General features: G+C 44.3%; 1 protein-coding gene across 1 annotated transcript in view; it reads right to left on the bottom strand.

Annotated features, from left to right (window-relative positions):
- Positions 1–14,215, bottom strand: part of LOC110977718 (tyrosine-protein kinase receptor Tie-1-like) — a 30,562-nt gene extending 16,347 nt beyond the window's left edge. Inside the window, exons 1-5 of the mRNA XM_022232064.2 lie at positions 13,747–14,215; positions 13,092–13,391; positions 7,757–8,032; positions 5,058–5,189; positions 4,131–4,268 (exon numbers count right to left, since the gene is read on the bottom strand). Coding sequence (XP_022087756.2) covers positions 4,131–4,268; positions 5,058–5,189; positions 7,757–8,032; positions 13,092–13,391; positions 13,747–13,816 — 916 coding nt within the window. The 5' untranslated portion in view covers positions 13,817–14,215. The remainder of the gene's footprint in view (positions 1–4,130; positions 4,269–5,057; positions 5,190–7,756; positions 8,033–13,091; positions 13,392–13,746) is intronic.
- Positions 14,216–18,721: the final 4,506 nt, after the last annotated feature.

Here is an 18,721-nt window from a genome sequence, read left to right as displayed (position 1 = left end):
CAGGATTTTGTTTTTACGGGCACTCAGAGATGAAGCCAGGCGTCCTCGGCACGTACAGGGTACAGGGTGCAGGTTGACTAGTTCAAGGCGGGTTAGCTCGGGGCTGGCGGGCTGCATTGAAAATTCCAGACAGTTCGGTTTCGTGACGGAAGCTGGGTTGATTGAAAGTATGAATGTACCACTTCGAGAGAAAGAAACTTGGGATGTTAAGCAAGTTCCCTTTTTCCCCAGAAGCTGCTCAACATGTTTCAGCTGGGACGGTCAGAGTAACGCAACAAAAGCTTTACTTTGAAGAATGGTTTAGACTTTTTTTCGGGCCCACAGACACACAAGAAGCAATACCTTGGGCTCCCTATACAACAATGAAAGAAACACATTTTCTTTACAACTGAAGCAGTTCTACACATGATATTGCTGCCTTTCTTCTCTTTTCGATCGACATAAATACATTGTACCACGGAGGAAGGAGAATGTTGTACTGTGTCTATAACTAGACTGACGCAGACTCAGCGACGTGAAAATCCCCACAAACACCTAAATGGCATTTTATGCATAATTGGAGTTCAGCGGGGGTGTCATGCATGTTCACATATACTGCAAAGTACTATACCGGCGCTGTCTAGTTGAGCGTGCCTTGCTTTGACAGAGCATGGAGCTATTGAGTCGATCGGTCAACTTCAGTGGCAGGCGTATTTTCTCTTTATTTGGATAAAACTAAATCTCAACATATACTGACCTAGCCTCCTAGTTTTTGTTTTGCCTGAAACGAAATCTGTAGTAAGTGGCGTAGCGACGGGGGCAAGGGGAAACTATTCCGGTGGGAATTATTGCTTCTCCGCCTACACCCCTCTGAAACTGGGATTTGGTGGACCTGAGTGGAATTCCCCATCCCCCCCATTAAAAATTGGTACGTCTCATATGCCCCCCCCCCAGCCTGGCGACACCAACGAGTACATCCCATGTTATGGTTCAAAAGGGGTCAAACTTCACATTATTGTTGGTGCTACGCTAAAACACAGTTTGTCGGGAAAAGTTAGCCGGATGGCACACCTTTGAAGCTAAGAGACAGAGGTCCCGGACCACATTTCGAAGAAAATGTAAAACCACATGCGTGGGAAATCCTGGTTCAGGGACGAAACAGAAACATAATTCTGCCGGACGACACAACAACTACTGAAATCGGCAAATTAACCACTACAGCATATAGGGCCGTTTTCCAATACTCAACTTCGGCTCTGTCTCAGGCTTCAACTGTTTTTTTACTAGCTGACTTTGAAGCTGTAAGCGCAGTAATCATCTAAAGGTGCCACAGAACATCAAATAAGACGCAAGAAAGCCAAAAATTACAATAATCCAATGTAATTCAAACGCTTCAGGCCCACGATCGGGAATTGGTTTTTGGAACGAAGCCTGAGACGGAGACAAAGTTGAGTATTGGAAAACAGCCTAAGCCTTACTGTGCATTGTGTAAATCAACAATACGGGCGATTCACAGTCGTGCACCTCCAAGAGTTTGCAACGCAGTGGCCAATTATCATGCGCGAAATTTGTCGACCCAATGCGCGTTTGGAAAGGGTCGACAGATTTTGCGTTTTGTGATTGGCCAACGTGTTACAAACTCTTGGAGGCGCACTATTGTGAATCGCCCGTATTAACACAGCGTTATACAAACGGCCGCGGGACGTATAGCCGTAGGAGGGACCCCGGCTGCACAAAGCTTGTATTTTGACGCGGAAAAAAGAAACAGTCTTCTGAAAGTCAGAGCCGTAATGAAGAGTGGCTTAAAGCCTACTTGTCCAAGCGAAGAGAAGATTTGTTTTGTTACGGAATTCGATACTGCAAACAATTGTTGGACTACGTCCAACGTGTTGACTTTTGTTGGACTACGTCCAACAAAAGTCAACACATTGCCACCGGAACCCGGTTTATGCTAGTTGAACGGGACCGGCAGTGTGGCTCACTGCACCAACCCAGCTGCACCTTTCCAAAGTGTGGTTCATATCTAATTACACGATTTGAGTTGACAGTGACTGGTGTCACGTCCACGACAAAGCTTTCCCGGTTTTCTGGGGCGATCAATAATGCGGGTCATGGCACGTTCACTTGTTCCCGGCCGTGTAGACGCACTTCTCGGCAGAGTAGGATGGAGAATTGCCACAACCCGCCTCACGCCGTGCGGACACCAAATTAACCCCGCATCACCGAAGTATCTTCGATTTGGGGTCCAGAAAAACTTTCACAACTCCAACCGTTTGGGCCAGCTGTGGACCTTGATATTTTCCTTTCGCTTTGTTGACAAGATAACACAGGAAAAGAACCCGGGCAATATCAAATAAACAATGACTCTGTTTATCACACCCATTTACTGTCTCTTCCTACCACTTCCTCTCTAAAGTGGTGACTACTGCTCACGATGGGACACTTTTGTTTATAACAACACTGCTTTGTATATTAATGGTCAAGAGAGGCTGAACTACTTTTTGAACCAATTCTGCGTCATTCACCCTAACCACGGAGGAAGAAAAACTCTTCCATACCCTAACAGCTACGATGCCTCCAATATATCTTTATTTTCACACATTTTAGTTTGGGTCCTAGTAGTGTAGCTTGGTAGGCCTTCATATACTCATTTTGTATGTACAAAAGTTTTAAAATGAGCACTAGCTGTTTGCATAATTGTCGTAATTATTTGTTTAGTTTAATGTCTTCAGTTTTCACAACGTACGAGTTTCCGCAAACTGTACGGCATGGCATACCATTTTCCATAGGCCTACCTGCAGTGGCAAACTCACGCATGCAGTGTTTAGTTTGGCGCGCGCGTTTTTGGCAAATCACGACACCCTATTGGTCGAGCAGGCGTGTAAAGCGCGCGCGCCACCTGTCCACGAGCGTCTATAGTCTATAATGGAGATCAATGCATTCACTGCATAGGCGCCAAGTATATGCGCGCTTGACTCGGAGAACGCTAAGTACTAGCAACAAATCAGTCTAGAATATAAATGGCCCCTCGGAATGGCGTCTCGTCGGATTTGTCCATAACCAAAAGATTTGAGCAAATTCGGGACGGCAAAATAATTCTAAATGCAAAATCGGATGGAACTGAGAATGAAAACAGATCATAATATGTAAAACTGGGAGAGAGACGGTAGAAGGGCGATGACCTGCATAACTAAGTAAGTACACAAATCGAATGTTACAGTAGCGTTTTCATAATGTCCCTTTGTAGTTTAATCCATGCAGAAGGAAGCTTTTATAACTTTACAGCCGGCCAATAAAACTCCACAAAATAAACTGCGTTACAAGTGTCAACTTGTTGTCAGTTTTTCGACGTTTCGAAGTCTCCAGCTGGATTTGGAATATGAAAACAAAAACTTTCAGTTTGGGGCTATGACGACCGGATTTGGACCGATTCCAAATTCCCAGTAATTTCCAGCGCCGCACGGGGTCAAAAGAACAAAACACCAACTTAGTGCCTTTTCCCCAGCTTTTTAACTGGGGCACGCTTCCGTCTCTTGGACTGACGCTAAACAACGGAGCATGATTACCATCCTTTTCAGAAATATAAATATATCCACAGTATCTTTCTGAAAAGGATGGTTTCGTTGCGTTGAAAATAAAAAAAAACAGCCATCACTTTGCATCGGGAAAAGCAATTCAGGCGTTTGTTATGATCAAAACATTAAAGAATAACAGTTCTCACACTCTGATAATCTATTGCCCAGCTTTGGGAAACAAATTGACTACACATGCGTGAGCCAATTCCTCCGAAAAGTTGATCAAATTTTACACAGATAGACCAACAATTGAGTGAAGAAGTAGCACTTCTCGGCATGGTATGTATAGAGATTTGAGGTAGCACCGTGCAAGAATATCTCTTTCTGAGCATGTGTGGTTCTGAAAAGAACAAGAGCCTTCTCAGCACGTTATCCGACCCCGTTCTCATTATGTAGTTAGGCCTACATGTTGAGGTCGTGGCTGCCTTGATGCTTAAAACAGTGGCAGAAATCAATGTGTTTGTCACTTTTTGACATGGCAGTTTTGTCACGAAGACGATTACACCCGAGGAAGGGAACAAACCGTCACCGTATCAGTTGTGTAAAAACCTAGAACCGTCTCTAGATAGTACTTACCCAAGTCACAGGCCAAGCCGCTCCAACCGGTCGCACAGGAGCTGCCGTAGGGGTCGGGCAAGGTGAAGTGCATGTGTTGACAGCTATCTGCCTTACATTGTCGCTGGCAGGTCGGGCCATACTTGTTACCACCGCACGCTTTTTTTCCCAAGAAAGAGGGTAAAACAGACACCAATAGTTGATCGCTTAACCATAAATTGCTGGGGAAATAAAGATTATGGAGAAAAGAGCCTCTCTCCTTCTCCAAACAGACGGGATGTGGGTCTTGAGTGGGGAGGGTATGCCACAACCACGTCATGCTTACGTCAGAGGAATAAAAACAATAAACACATTTTTTTCAAGATGTATTTTTTTTAAAACCGTTATATATAATCAAACACATTTTTGTTATCTACAGTCTGTAGCTACGACTAGTGCACGGAGTTATAAAGGCGGGAAATAACAGAAGATCTGGAGACTAGTCTGGTGTACTTTGTATAAAGCATGGCCCTTGACAGATGTTTTACTAATTCTCGGGTGGCGTTGGCACCAATGTACGTGAATAATGTTGATACCATCCAGGATCTGTGGTGATGGAGGAGGGCACTGAGATCTCGTGTCTGGAGGTGATGGATGCATATAGTGCCAAAAAGTGTTTTTCTCCCCACTGAGGTATGAAATAATAGACTGGCCTATTAAAAAAGGGTGCTAATTGAGGGCCTCCTTGGAGCGCCCTCTCAGAGGACATGTATTGTTATTTAGATTTAGGTGGCAATAATGTTCTGTGTCTACTCAAGCATATCACACAGGAACAAAGACCTGTCCTCTGTGAGGGCGCTCCACGCGGGCCCTCACTTTTCCTCAAGGGCACCATAATTGTAGACAAATTACGGAGATCTCCGTCGAGAATTAGCAAGTGGTGCATGGTAAGGCAGTGACGTCTCTTACCGATTTGGCATTGGTCGCCCATGAAACCCGGTGGACAGACACAGGCCCCCGTCTCATCGTGGCACACACCCCCGTTCAGGCAGGGCGTGCAATCTTCCTGGCAGTCAGTACCCCACTTGCCCTCCCGGCAAGCTGTCGAGCGGAGATGAAAGACGGTCGGCGAAAAAGGGAACCAAGTCCAAATCAGTTACTTCGAGAAAAAAATCACTGATCGAAAAAGTAAATAAAGATGTATTTGGTTTCAGGTTTTGTGAGAATTGTTATCAATTATTTTAGGCAAGGACAGTATTTAGGGGTGCATTTGTACATCTTGGGCAGCGCTACCATTTTGATATGAACAAAATAATTTCAACAAAATTGTAGGCCAGCGCTACCATTTTGATAAGAACAAAATAATTTCCGTGGCGGAAGTTTGTTGAATGCCAACTCTTGGCTACTAACACTTCTGGCTTCACTTCATTGAGGCTGATATATTTTTGGCTTCAGACCCGGGACGGCGTTTTTCACAGTACCAGGGAAAATAGGATAATGCCGACGTTGAAATGTCAACAATATTGCGGAAGGATTTTATTTCACAGAATCTGTCCCATCACCCGCAAATCTTAAGCATAATAAAACCCCCCGACACTTTTTGAAGTAATCGCAACAACGCTATATGTACTCCGAAAATGTTACAGTCAAGTACTTAGAACACAGTGGCGAGATTGTTGTACATGCGAGCGAGTGAGATTCCTGGCCTACAGAAATTAAACTTTTACACAGTCAATTTTCGGATCCCAATTGGATCTTCGGCTTTGACTCAAACTTGTTTACAACCGAGATGGCAAACCTTGCTCGATTGATCGCCAGATGTCCAAAGCGAGGAATCCGGGAATATAGGGCGCATTTACGGGGTGAGCTATCCAGGTCTCCCCAGGGTCCAACAGAATTGATCGAAAACAAAAACACATCGTTGATTTATCTAAGCAGCTCTAGCGTGCCAATAACAGGAAATGCCCGTCATTTATGTCTCCATTGTTAGGACCACAACAGTGCAACAAATAGAGCCAGGTTTGGTGGAACTATTCAACTTGTTTGGAGGGCTAAAACGGACCGATCCTTGACTCACACACTGCCTCGGTCTTTCCGGTTTGGGGGACTAATTTGTGAACGCTCGATCGCTATCTTTCATGTAACTATCTTATATTTAGTTGTGAAAAGTACAAGTCAAGGTCCTTCATACTATGATTTGTTGATTGAATTTTCATGTGTGAACGGTCGCTATCCATTTTGGTAAACACCCACGTTCGATGTCATGGATCATCGTTATAAAAAAAAATAGTTTAACTTTATTAAGAATATTTGTGCTGGACAAAAATCAAACTGGTAAAAAAAATAGAGCGCAACAAATAGTATTTTTGCAATTAGCTGGACTTTTATGGGCTGTGCAGACAGGGTCATATACCAATTTAGTAAACAAAAGTTGCTCATTCAAGTTGAATTATCTTGTGAAATGCCGGAATAGCGTTGCTTTAGGGCGAGTTTACGATTGCAACTCGGTAGACATTGACGGACTGAATGGACTCGCTTACTTCAAACGTGGATCAGATACTGAGGCTTTGCTTGTATAGCCATCTTGTAAGGCAGGTCTGTTGTTACACAGGGAAGCCTCCTTTGTGCATACTCTGTGGGAAAAACGCTTTGTCCTGCAAAATGGCAGTCATGCGAACCCTTCGTAATATCACTTCGATAGAATGGTCCTTGTCTAAGCGTAACATCGGGAATCGAAAAGAGAGATAACAATATTGCCGTTGTAGCGCGGGACTCCATGGTTTGAACAGCGAATCGGGGTCGCGTAGGGCCCTGAATAAGCGGCGAGGATGATGGCATTTTGCGCTTTCTTTTTTTTTGGGGGGGGGAGTGACCAGGCTACCTAAAAATCTGCAAGCTACCGAGGTCGTCTGGTAAAAGTAGTATACGTCCTTGGAAAAGATCCAGGGTATGTAAAACCTGGCCCGTCAGACGGTGGGTTACTTCCGGTTTCCTTGGTAAAACTGTAAGGAGCTATCTTGTACCAACCACGGCCAAAAACTTAACGAAGGGGGAAAACAGTTCAGCAAGTACTCCCCAAGATCGTGCACCATAACGACAGAGGTTGCGTTATCCCATGAATTTGCCATACGATTCGTTAACGTTTGCCCTACCTCGTACCCATACCTACTAAGTTGCATGTCTTATATTATGCATTGGATATCAGAGATATAAGTGGATCTTTTTCAAACAGGGGAGGCACTCGTTTTCACAATTTTTCCAATACCAAGACCAGTGTCTTGCGTATGCCTCAATAATCCAATATGGCCGCTGCAGTCAATGACACCCTTTCTCGACGCTTGGTGGCAGCACATATAAAGCCATCCACGTAAGAAGGTTCGACAAGCAACTAAACGAATTTTGTAAGGTCGACACACATTGCACTTTCAAAAGTCTTCCACTAATTAACACTACAAGATGATACTAAAAGGAAACGCAGAATTCAGTAGAAAGCTTCACAGGTCTAATACGGGATATTCACAATAGTGCGCCTCCAAGAGTTTGCAAACTTTCCAGACACACCTTGTGTCGACAGATTTCGCGCATTGTGATGGCCAATGTGTAATAAAATCTTGGGGGCGCGCTTTTATGAAGCGCCCGTATTCTATTACAATCTTAACTGTACTCACCTCTCACGATGAGGCGCATGAAACCTCCCAGTGATCGATTGGAGGAAGGGTAGGCCTCATATATGCCGGCATCCTCCAGCCTGACGTTTGTAATCTCGTAGATCTCCTCACCAGGCGCCGCCGACGACACCCTGGGCGAGTCCGACGCGACGTCCGTCCCGTTGAAGGTCCAGCGAGCCGTGTTTGTTGAGGACCGCCGTCCCTTATTGACCATGGTCAGGCGGGCAGTATCGCCAACGCTCGCTGTCACCGTCAAACTGACGGGTTGAATCAGGGCTGAAATAGTAGGGGGAAATAGAGCTCTTAAGCCGAGAATCGAACACTATAAAAAAAGACATAACAGAAACTGAAACAGGAAGCTGAATGTCAACCCTAAATTTCCTTTGAAAGGTTTTCTAACCGTTCCTCATTTTCAGACAACTCTAGGTGTGGCCCTAAAATAACAAAGTAAATATATATTTATCTCGATCGGCCGGAAACAAGCCGCCTTGTCCGGGCTCTTGTACGTGATCGACCCACTTTTAGAAAGTACAAGAAACAGCCCTATAGACGAATTGCGGTGTGGCAGAGGACTGTGCTGTTACTGCCAAGAATGCCCCGTAGTGAGTTGAGGAAGTCGCATGTTCCATTCTTAGGCGTCACCAATGGATGCATCTGTACACGAGTCGAGGTTTGGTTTGTACAGGCGTGTCATACATAGTGTGGACCTCTGCACAAAAGAAATCCACATAATGCAAGGTACGATGGCGTTGTGTGGACTTGCACATGTCCACACAAGGTTTCCCCTTCTCTGGAAAAGAGGTTTAGAAGCATTTTGGAGTCGAGGTCATCGTGGTAAAAGGAAGAGGAAAGGTCAGGGAAGCCCTGTACAAAAAAATCAGCTGAAAATCTTGTTCCTAGTTCAAGAAAAATGAGTATTTTCACCGATTTTTTCTTAACTGCACGAAAACAAAGGAATGTCCACGGTAGGTATGTAAAGTAAACAGGTGTGAACTTTGGGGTCTATCTCCAGTATCCCGCCTCGAGTTGTTTTCAATCCTTGGCAAAAATTCACATCCCAGCCCTTCAGTTCTTCCTAATTTTAGTTTGAGGCCTGTAAAATTCACAGCAAGGCAAAATAGTGTGGATCACATTATGGTGTGAACACATTTCACGCATGCATACGTGCACTCCTATACCCTTAGTGCACGTGGGTGCTCACCTTACGATGTAAGCACTTCAGACTCGAATGAAGTCTAATACTTCAACAGAAGGGTGTGAAATGAGCGCGGCGGGTGACATGCTCTTTAGCGATTTCGTGCAAAATTGTTTGTTGGTCTGTGTTTTGTCTATTTCCCAGAGTGGGGAGGGGCCCATTTCAGTCTTAACAGTCCTTCCTGCTCCTCCAAGTACCGCGTGAGAAACACATCCGACTCGAAGCAAGCCTTACTTTCGATGCGGACCGCGAGCCTTGTTTTATTCAATGAGTCAACCCCGAAACTGATGCGAGAATAACTTGCACTAGATGCGATGCAAGAATAACACGTGTACACGAGACTATACATTAATTAGATTTTAGATTCAAACAACAAATCATATGTCGACAGTGTATCGGACACAATCATACATGGCCATGGCCATGTTGGGAGGGGAACCCATTTGGGAATTTTGCAAAAAGAGGTGACGTGGAAAGTATTTCCAGCGATTTCAAAGTAAAGTCTCGGGAAATCTTTACTGGAAACTCCTAGTTTCTAAAGGCGTAGTTATCACATTGTTGTAGCCTATGCCTTCCTGTTTCGGCTGCTTATTATTTTGAATTGGCAGAATTCTTCCCATTCTTGTCGAATTTAAAACAAAGCTCTTATTTTCAAACAGTGCGTGTTCTGAATGTTTGTATGAAAAGCTTTTCAATTATCTCCATTGCCATTATGTGGCATTGTGGTTTCAAAATATGGGCAGATTGTAGTGCGTGCAAACTTTACTCAACCCTTTTTTGTTTTTTCACTGTTCATGGATTGTACGTTTCTCTGAAAACCTGAACATGAACATAATGCAGAATAAATGTAACCCTTCGTGGTTGTGGGATGTTCACGTTTCTCTGAACCGTACCGCGTTGACCGAAAATACAGCCACATACTGGAATACTAGATCGACGGGTTCCTGGAATCCTCGCTCAGTGGTTTTCTCCTTTTGCTTTTTGTCGCGTGGCACACACAACAGGTGACTTGACGTCGGGAAAGTCCAGGGTGGTAATATGATCGCTTGGGGTCCGAACGAGGGTCGCGTGGAGAAAGGAGATAAGGACACGGGGGGGCGGGTCCGTGATGGTATCTACGGGCCCGTTGAAGCAAAGCTCCGCATGCTGCGCGTGTGCAGCGCCGGCATGCAATAAAAAACTGTCCCACTGCAAGGTTCCTATTAAGTTCTTCGCTCTATGCAGGCAGCCTATAGAATCGATTAAGAATTATTAACTCCACTAGATATTCGGGCAACAGACGCAAAATAATATCTGTCAATGCTGCTATCCAGCTCTGACTATACCAACGATCTCAAAGCGCTTTATAATTTTATATTATGAGAGTCTGCAGCCAGTATCAGCCAACAATAGGCCTCTAGTCCCTACCCTCACGGGCACCCATATGCCTCTGGGTGGGGCGAGGCAAGTTGGGGTAGGTGCCTGATAGGTTACAGCATACAGCTGCTGGATTTCCGGGCCGATTTGAAGGTGGGTTTATGTTCAGATTTCAAACAAAATCTTTCGTCTACAAATCGATTACGTTGAAAAAGTCGTCTAATTTGTTCGCCCCTTGAGCCGAGGGCAGTACCTACGCTAAACCACGCTTCTTTGTTGAATGTCGCCTTTCCGAACCTGAGCCTTGCTTAAGATTTCCAAAAAATAACTGCAATTTTACTTGTATTTTTTAATTCTCCGAAACGATTACTCCAAATCTCTCCCAAGACACTGGAAAATCGGGCCTTGGAAATGCACATAACAGGCGTGCCCGATTTTACTCGGGTTTACAAGAAAACTACCCCTCTACAAGTTATCGAGCAGTAACAGGAAATGCCCAAAGGACCTCCGTTTACAACACAGCTCCTGCCGTCTCACCTGTCATTCACAGTGTACAGGGTTTGTAGCTCTATGGTATAACGAAGATGCTGATCTCCAACGTTTTGCTGACCTATGACCTACCACTGCTTATACATCCTGTTGGGGATTCATCCTGTTGTAAAATTTGACGGTGTCCTATATACGTCGTGTTAGAACTCGAAATACGAACCAATCTGGTTCGATCTTTACAGCCAGTATGATATTACCAGAAAATTCCCACGTGGCAAAGATCAATCGCCGAGAATGTCACGATCTGACAGGTCAATTTCGAGTGGACTTCTCCCAGCCTGATGTGAGCGAGTTAAACATGATGGATATATTTTCAAGATTTTCAAGATGTATGATGGATATAGATTTTGAAAGTAATTAAGAAAAGACTTGAACATGTCAAAATGGTGAAATTGCTTATGAAGAAAAGTTATTTAAAAAAAGCCAGAGATCCGACTCAGTACCGGAAGTTCCTGTCCCTGACGCGTGCGCAAAGAAATGTTCGAATATATATACAATATATATTTTCCATTGCACATTTCACCACTGAGTTTGTTTTGCGGTAAGTATCAAACTCGAAGTACTGGCTTGAAACAAGACGATGGAAAAATTTACTTTTTAGCGTTCAATCCCGGTGCTACGTAGAACGGACTGCGAAACTGACATTGCAATTCGAGTTTTAATCAATCTTTACTGTATCCCTGGCCCTGCGCGAAACTGGACATGCATTTCTCCAAGTGCAAGTGTTTGTCTCCGTCTCCCTCGCCTTATCTTTACCCTTGACCTGTGACCTTCGAACTGTAATTCCTGGTGGCTGTGCCGATCGGTTTTATCGTACCGTGACACAAGTGGTAACACGATTACTCTGAATGGGCCTAGTGCTGGCGTTCAGTACACTTCTATACATTCAATAAAGGGAGTAGTTCGATATCAATATTGCCCTCCTTTCCTGACAAATCAATGACTTGATACCGGAAGGCAAATTACAGGCTGGTATATACCGGCGATCTAGATTCACCATTCCATCAGTATTGTTGATGTTATTGATATCCGCGGCTTTTAAAAACTTGGGTTCTGATTTTCTTCACGAGAACAGCAATAAACATGAGGTTCAATCAAACACCTTCTAAGAATAGATTCTACAGGCCTGTATGCAGTCTGCAGGGTCATGAACTCACAGTAAAAATCTTGGACATTATTTATGTACCCACAGGGATTCTAATAACAGGAAATGATCGAGCCCGTGTCCAAACTGGGGCAAGAAGTAGACAAGGAAATGTAATAGCGGGGTGCTCAGAACATTGTCAGAAATTGATCTGTTTAACTCTTATGACATTCACGTCTGCCATAGCCCTCCCCCCTTTTTCTTCCTTTTTTTTTGTATACGGAGAAGGGAGGGGCATGCATGCGGCACACGGCTCAACCGTCCTCGACGCACGACCACTTTTATTTTGGGCAAGGAGGCGGCCAAGGCGATGGATTGTGGGGGGGGGGACAGATGTGCCAAGCTGATTGTGGGCAAACATGTTCACCCCGCTGAACAAAAATTCAGGAAGTGTGCCCGAGCAAATCCAAAACAACCTGCACTCGACTGCAGCTGTGCACCACTTCCTGACATTGTTCGGAGCAACATTCGATAAATAAACAACCCCATCATGACGGTACATTAATATTTTTGTGTGATCAAACAAAAACGGTGCAAAACATCATTTGAAGTAATTGATAAACATCCTCATGAAGTTTTGATCAAACTAAAACGGGTAAACGTTAGTTCCTTAAAACTCATTCAAAAGTTTGGAAGAACACAGGGCACCTCTCCATTGATTTTTTGGATTCGCATTGAAATACGGGCGTTTTACCATAGTGTGCCTCCAAGAGTCTGCAACGCGTCGGCCAGTCACAACGCGAGAAATCTGTCGACCCAATGGGCGTTTGGAAAAGGTCGACAGATTTCGCGCGTTGGGATCGGCCAACGCGTTGCAAAGTCTGGGAGGCGCACTGTTGTGAACCGCCCGTGTTAGAAAGAAGACACAGAAAAGTTATTACAGGCGGACACTATATGTAAGATCTGATTCCACAACAAATTTAGCATTATGCTATTGTTAATCCCCAAACTAGATAACTTTCCACACTAACACAAACGTTTGTCTTTATACATTGCTGCCTTTTTCCAAATACCAAGGGCAGTGTGACTTGGGAGATCGGCGTAGGGGCTTTCTTCCAATTTCCCCGCTCCCTAAAAGTGTTACAACTCACCTTCTTTGTAGGCCTTGAAGGTTATCACTTTGTCTTGTTGGTCGGACCCAGCGCAGAAGAACGCCCCGCGCCGGCTGTCCCCAAGCTCGCCGCCCCAACGGACCTCCAGCTGATCCCCGTCGGCGTTGACGGCGACCGTACCACCGGGCAGAGGCGAGTCTTGCCCGCTGGCCGTCAGCCCGCCCACGGTGAGCTGGGCGGGCGAGAGAGGAGCCTGGACGGCCGCGTCCAGGCAAGACAGTAAGGTATCCCCATTGGATATCAGCGGCGTGGAGTTGATAACGGTTATCTGTTCAGCACCTGGGGCCAAATAAATACTTTCTCCATAAAAATACCTAAGCCTATTTAAATAGAAAATCAAACCGAAAATAGGGCACGTGTATTCTCCGCTCTGGTATTTTTTGTCTCTCAAGAAGGTTTCGTTTGCTCAAAGCGGTAATAAAAGTAACTCTTAGGTTATTTCTCAAAATCAATGAGCGCTTTTCTTGCAACGACCCAAAACCTCCAACTTCCAAGCCGGATGTTTCACGCAATATTCGACCAGGGAGAAGTTAAAACTACTTGAAATTTCTTACGCCGTGGAAGGAGTTTCTCCATCACTCCGCTAAAACTGTTATTCATAAAACTGAATAGATACAAAAAGTAAAACACTCACCGCTTCGGCGAATAGTGAGGAGAAGCAATAACGTAAAGTAGACAGTGGCCTGTTGAAATAAAGCCGTCATGCTGCTGGCAAGCCACACGAGACACGGCGATCAAAACGTCATTCAATAATTCCTCGTCAGCGAGATGTGTCTCACGACGTCAAGAAAAATCTTCGGGGGGAAGGAGTACCAAGATCTCGGCGTTGAAGGGTTCCGGGTAGGCCACAGTACAAGAACGACGTCCACATGTGACGGAATCTGCTACCAGAATGGCGTGTGCGCAAGTCCGTTCCCGTTATCGCAGTGGGCCTATCTGTCACGTCACTCGTGTGGGTTGATTGGTTGCACGCTTCCTTGCACGCACTGCCGGAAAAACGCACTGCTTACGAAAGCCCTTCCTTTCTGTAGTAGAAAGGACAGAGCGTCTTATCAACCCATACAACATCCACTGTGGCTGTACATGCACATGCGTGTTTACCGCTGTCCGTGGGCCCAGCAGATCTGCTAGGCCAACATGCTTTTATGTTGTTTGTAAGAGTTGTGATCTCAGTCACCGGGTGTGCTCGAAGATTTCACCCGGTGACCGTATCAGGAGACTCACGTAGGCGGGATGATTTGTCAAACTTTCGGCTAGCCTGCCTGCAGACACAAGTGTGGCCTAAATCCCACATTCAGCCCCCGTCAATGAGGTTAATACAGTGTCCAGCATTATAACAGAGGGGACTCGGTTTATGTTAACTGAACTTTGAAGACCCGCCTATTGTTAGACACTTTGCGTGTATTGTAATGCACCATTGAAACTGTACGCACGGACCCCTCCGACACATATTCAGTCTCATCGTCAGTGACAGGGGGTCTACGGAAACGACTTCTCGCGCAAAAGAGAAAAAACACGAAACACTTGAATCGAGTCGATTTTTAAACCGTTTTGCGCATAATTATATCGTGACTGCTCATGTATTCCAACCTCATTATTCCATTTATTCCAACCTCATTACATTGGAGTTCTTCAATGTCCCCGTGTTTATGTGACAAACGGCACTGGGTGCTCGGGACAGGAAAAAACAGCACTTCCGCGGTAGATTGTGAATCACCTTTAGTAGAGAAATTCCTGACATGAACTGACTGGCTCCAATCACGGCCGTCACGGTATGCCACGGAAAAAATAAGGATACTCAAAGGAAGTCATGGCCGGTACATAATGTTGATAACTGAGGTGTCACACATAATGTGTGCCATACAGAGGCCTGCTTGTCCGGTCATTAAATCTACTTGTAATTAATGTTGGTTATGAAACTAACGGTTCTTCAGTAATACATTTCAACGCAATATAAAACGTGAAGAAAGAAGGCCAAGTTGGAAAGAAGTATTCCAGTTTATACGACGAAGAAAAATTCATACAAGATATTTCAGAGACAGGTACAGGCAGCGGCGTAAGAGCTTCACTGGTGTTGGGGGGGGGGCTCAAAAGCGAATGAGGCTTTGGGATCATGCAACTGGATGTTGGGGGAAAAAATCAAAAGCCCTATTCCTACTCACGGTCCCGACATCCTTGCTTTTATTTGCTAGAGTGTTGTTTTCTTGGGGTTTCGGGGCCAATTTTGATAAATAAAAATACTACTTTCTTTCCTACTCACCGAAGAAGTAGGCCCTATTCTTCGTAAAAAATAAAAGTCGGGGGGAGGAGTCCCCTGCCCCACGGTGGTTGCGCCAACGGGTACAGGCCTATTAGGCCTATCCATTGTCTCAGCCAGTGATGAAAAGACCCAAAGAGAACGCACGGATTGTTGGAATGTCGAATATCGATACTTCAGGACATCGCATACTGCGTGATGTAACATAACTGCGACGTGGAAATAAAGCTACGTCATTTAAAAACAATCAGGACTTTCAATGCCACTTAAAGGCCATCGTACAGTATGGGCAAATGGGCCATTAATAAAATTTTCCATTAATAAAATTCTCCATTATTTTGTCATCAACGACATTAAACACTTACCACACACCATGCACGGTGCACCACATTCCAGACACGGTTGCCACACCCTACTCGGCATTTGGGGCAGGATGAACCCTGCGAAGTCGGATGTAAGACAAAAGCCCGTTAACTCGAAAAAAAAAGCTTGTCTAAACTTAAAAGTAACGATATGAATACAAGTAGCCTCATTATATAAAAATAATTCCGAAAGTAATTTGCGGATAGACCTGTATCATATATATTGTATATTTTGTATATATGTTTTGTTTTGATTTGATTTTTTGTTTGTTGGTTGTTGTTGTTGTTGTTTTATATTCCTGACCAGGTCGACATTGGCAAGGAAAATTTCGGGCTACAAACTGGTTCTCTGACTCAGTTATTCAAGGTCCGAGGCAAGACAGGAAAACCGCCACAGCACAATCAGGGGAAACAATCTTCCTCCGTACTTCCCCCCAAAATTCCTGAGTCAGCCCGAGGTGACAAACTCCCCACCGGTATCTCTAGTGCAGTTTAGAAAACTAGATGAAGCTTTGATAGCTATTCTAAACGTTGCAAGGTTAGTCTGAATTTGGAGTTAAAGTTCTAATTTTTGTCGGAATTAGTCGGGAATATCCGTCTGCATATATAGACAGAAACAAAAAACGAATTCGTGAAAGCTTACACTCATGTGCATATATAATTGGATCAAGTAATGTTGTAAATCGAACTGAAAATATACCGGAAACAAAATTCAAATGGCGAGTTCAAATTCTGAACATGAGTTCAGAGTTTTCATTTCACATTCTGTGACAAAAGTCAAATTTTGACGAGGTTGTAGCGCCCTAATGGATAAAATCCTGAAAAGGTTTCTGTTCGTATTTTGTATCACTGTTGGTCAGGGATGTGATGTAAAACACATATGGACTTGCATAATTTGGTCACCAATGCCTTTCTGTGTCCGGCTCGGGCCTGCGACTCGAGTGCCCAAACTAAGAATCATCTTCCCCTTGGCCTTCGGCCTCGGGAAACAGGCCCTTCCTGTGGTCACGCACGGTCTCTCAGATCAGAGCCCATAATGACCATAGCAGAGTCTGTGTGTGTGTGAAGTCTGATGTCCATAAATTTACCTCTACAAACTCAGTTTAGGTGATAGCCGAGCACTGTTGGGACCGCCTGTATATCCGCCTTTATTGATTACTTATGGCTAAGTTTGTTTGTCCTTCAAAAACATGAAATAATGTAGATGAACATGTACCTATCATTATTGAATTGATTAAACCACTGACAGTGCTTTTACCGTATTGTTTCTGATTCTAAAGGTGTCAGACTTCACCTTGTAAATATTTGTGATGTCTAAATAATCTTTACCCAAATGTTTTCCCATACAAGATTTAATTCGACAATAGTGTGGTTCGTGTGGAGTGCATGCCCAAAACAGACTTCTTTATCACAATACCTCCCTTTCAAACCCTACGCCCTAATTACATAACACCACCCGACTTCGAAAATGTACAATACTGTGTCAGTTTCAAAAACAATGTACATCTAGGTATATAATTTTATGTACAGGAGCTTCCATATACTCTGCAATAATTAACATAACTGTGGATAGACGGCGTGTTAGTCTGTATATCAGGTGATTTGGCAAATACTGAGGAGGAAGCTCTTTATTGGCTAGCGGGAGACGCACAAACAGTGCATGACCTTTCGTTGCAACAACTACTTATCAGATAATGTGATATTTGTAATAAACATTGGGAAACCAAAAAGTCAAGTACTAAAAAACAGCAGGTTGACGAGATTCGTCAATATCTCTCATACTTCTTTGCGGTCTGCCATTGTTTAGTGTCGATTTGCTGATATTGCATATATCTACGACTTCACTTTATTAGCCATTAAGGTTTCACAATGAGTGTGGCCATGGCAGCCAAGGATAGGAATGTTCTCATTGGACAGAGAGGCAACCTGAAAATGGCAACTGGGAGAATCATGGGAAATTTATGACGTCAGTGGAGACTGCGTATTGTGTGTCGAGGTCGGTATCGATGAATGGAAAGCGGAGACTGAACCTTCTGTGGAATTACTTTTGCGGTCGGAAACTGCGATTGGTAGGTCCGGGTGTCAGTGAAGCGAGGGGCTACTGGAGATTGCTGACCAGTAAATAAGCTGCTATAGGCAACTGTGATAAAACCACCACTCCAAAATATCAAGTGTTGGAGACACTCCCTTCCTCGTCTTTCATTTTCCCTGCAACTTTCAGTAGCGTAACCTTAGACTTTTGAAAATATTTCTCTTTTTACTGTATAATATTTCTCTCCAGAGAAAACCACCCCTCTAAACAGTCGTTAGGCCCCTCGCCAGTTTGAAAATTGATGCCTCAATCTACTGGAGATTGCTGACCAGTAAATAAGCTGCTATAGGCAACTGTGATAAAACCACCACTCCAAAATATCAAGTGTTGGAGACACTCCCTTCCTCGTCTTTCATTTTCCCTGCAACTTTCAGTAGCGTAACCTTAGACTTTTGAAAATATTTCTCTTTTTTACTGTATAATATTTCTCTCCAGAGAAAACCACCCCTCTAAACAGTCGTTAGGCCCCTCGCCAGTTTGAACATTGATGCCTCCACTCCATTGCATAATAGAGCAATTTCGAGGGCCCCGTTTGGTTTGACACTTTCAGAAATACAAGCTGACAATCCTGCTGGTATAGATCCCAGCCTCCTTCTAAACAAACCGCCCAGTCCACGAACTAAGGATTTGAGGGCATACAAATCGTACGTCGGTTCACGCAGGTAATTTTGGGCCCATTTACCGTCCTGCAACCTGAAAGGCAAGTTTGGATCTTTCGTGTACCTGAAATTCGGTGGTTGAGCATCTTTCTACAGACAGGGTTCGGGGAGGGAGCCTGCAAGACCTCGGAACTGTGTGTAATTGATACTAGGCTGGACTCCGACACCGCTAATAGACACAGTCAACGTACGCCAAGGGACTTGGTCAAGTCCAGGAAAAAAAACCAGGCAAACCCGGA

This window comes from Acanthaster planci, linkage group LG12 (assembly GCF_054643075.1).
Source record: "Acanthaster planci isolate LZ-2023a linkage group LG12, COTS_SCS, whole genome shotgun sequence".
In the NCBI taxonomy this organism is placed as follows: domain Eukaryota; kingdom Metazoa; phylum Echinodermata; class Asteroidea; order Valvatida; family Acanthasteridae; genus Acanthaster; species Acanthaster planci.
This window is presented reverse-complemented; position numbering and strand designations above follow the sequence as displayed.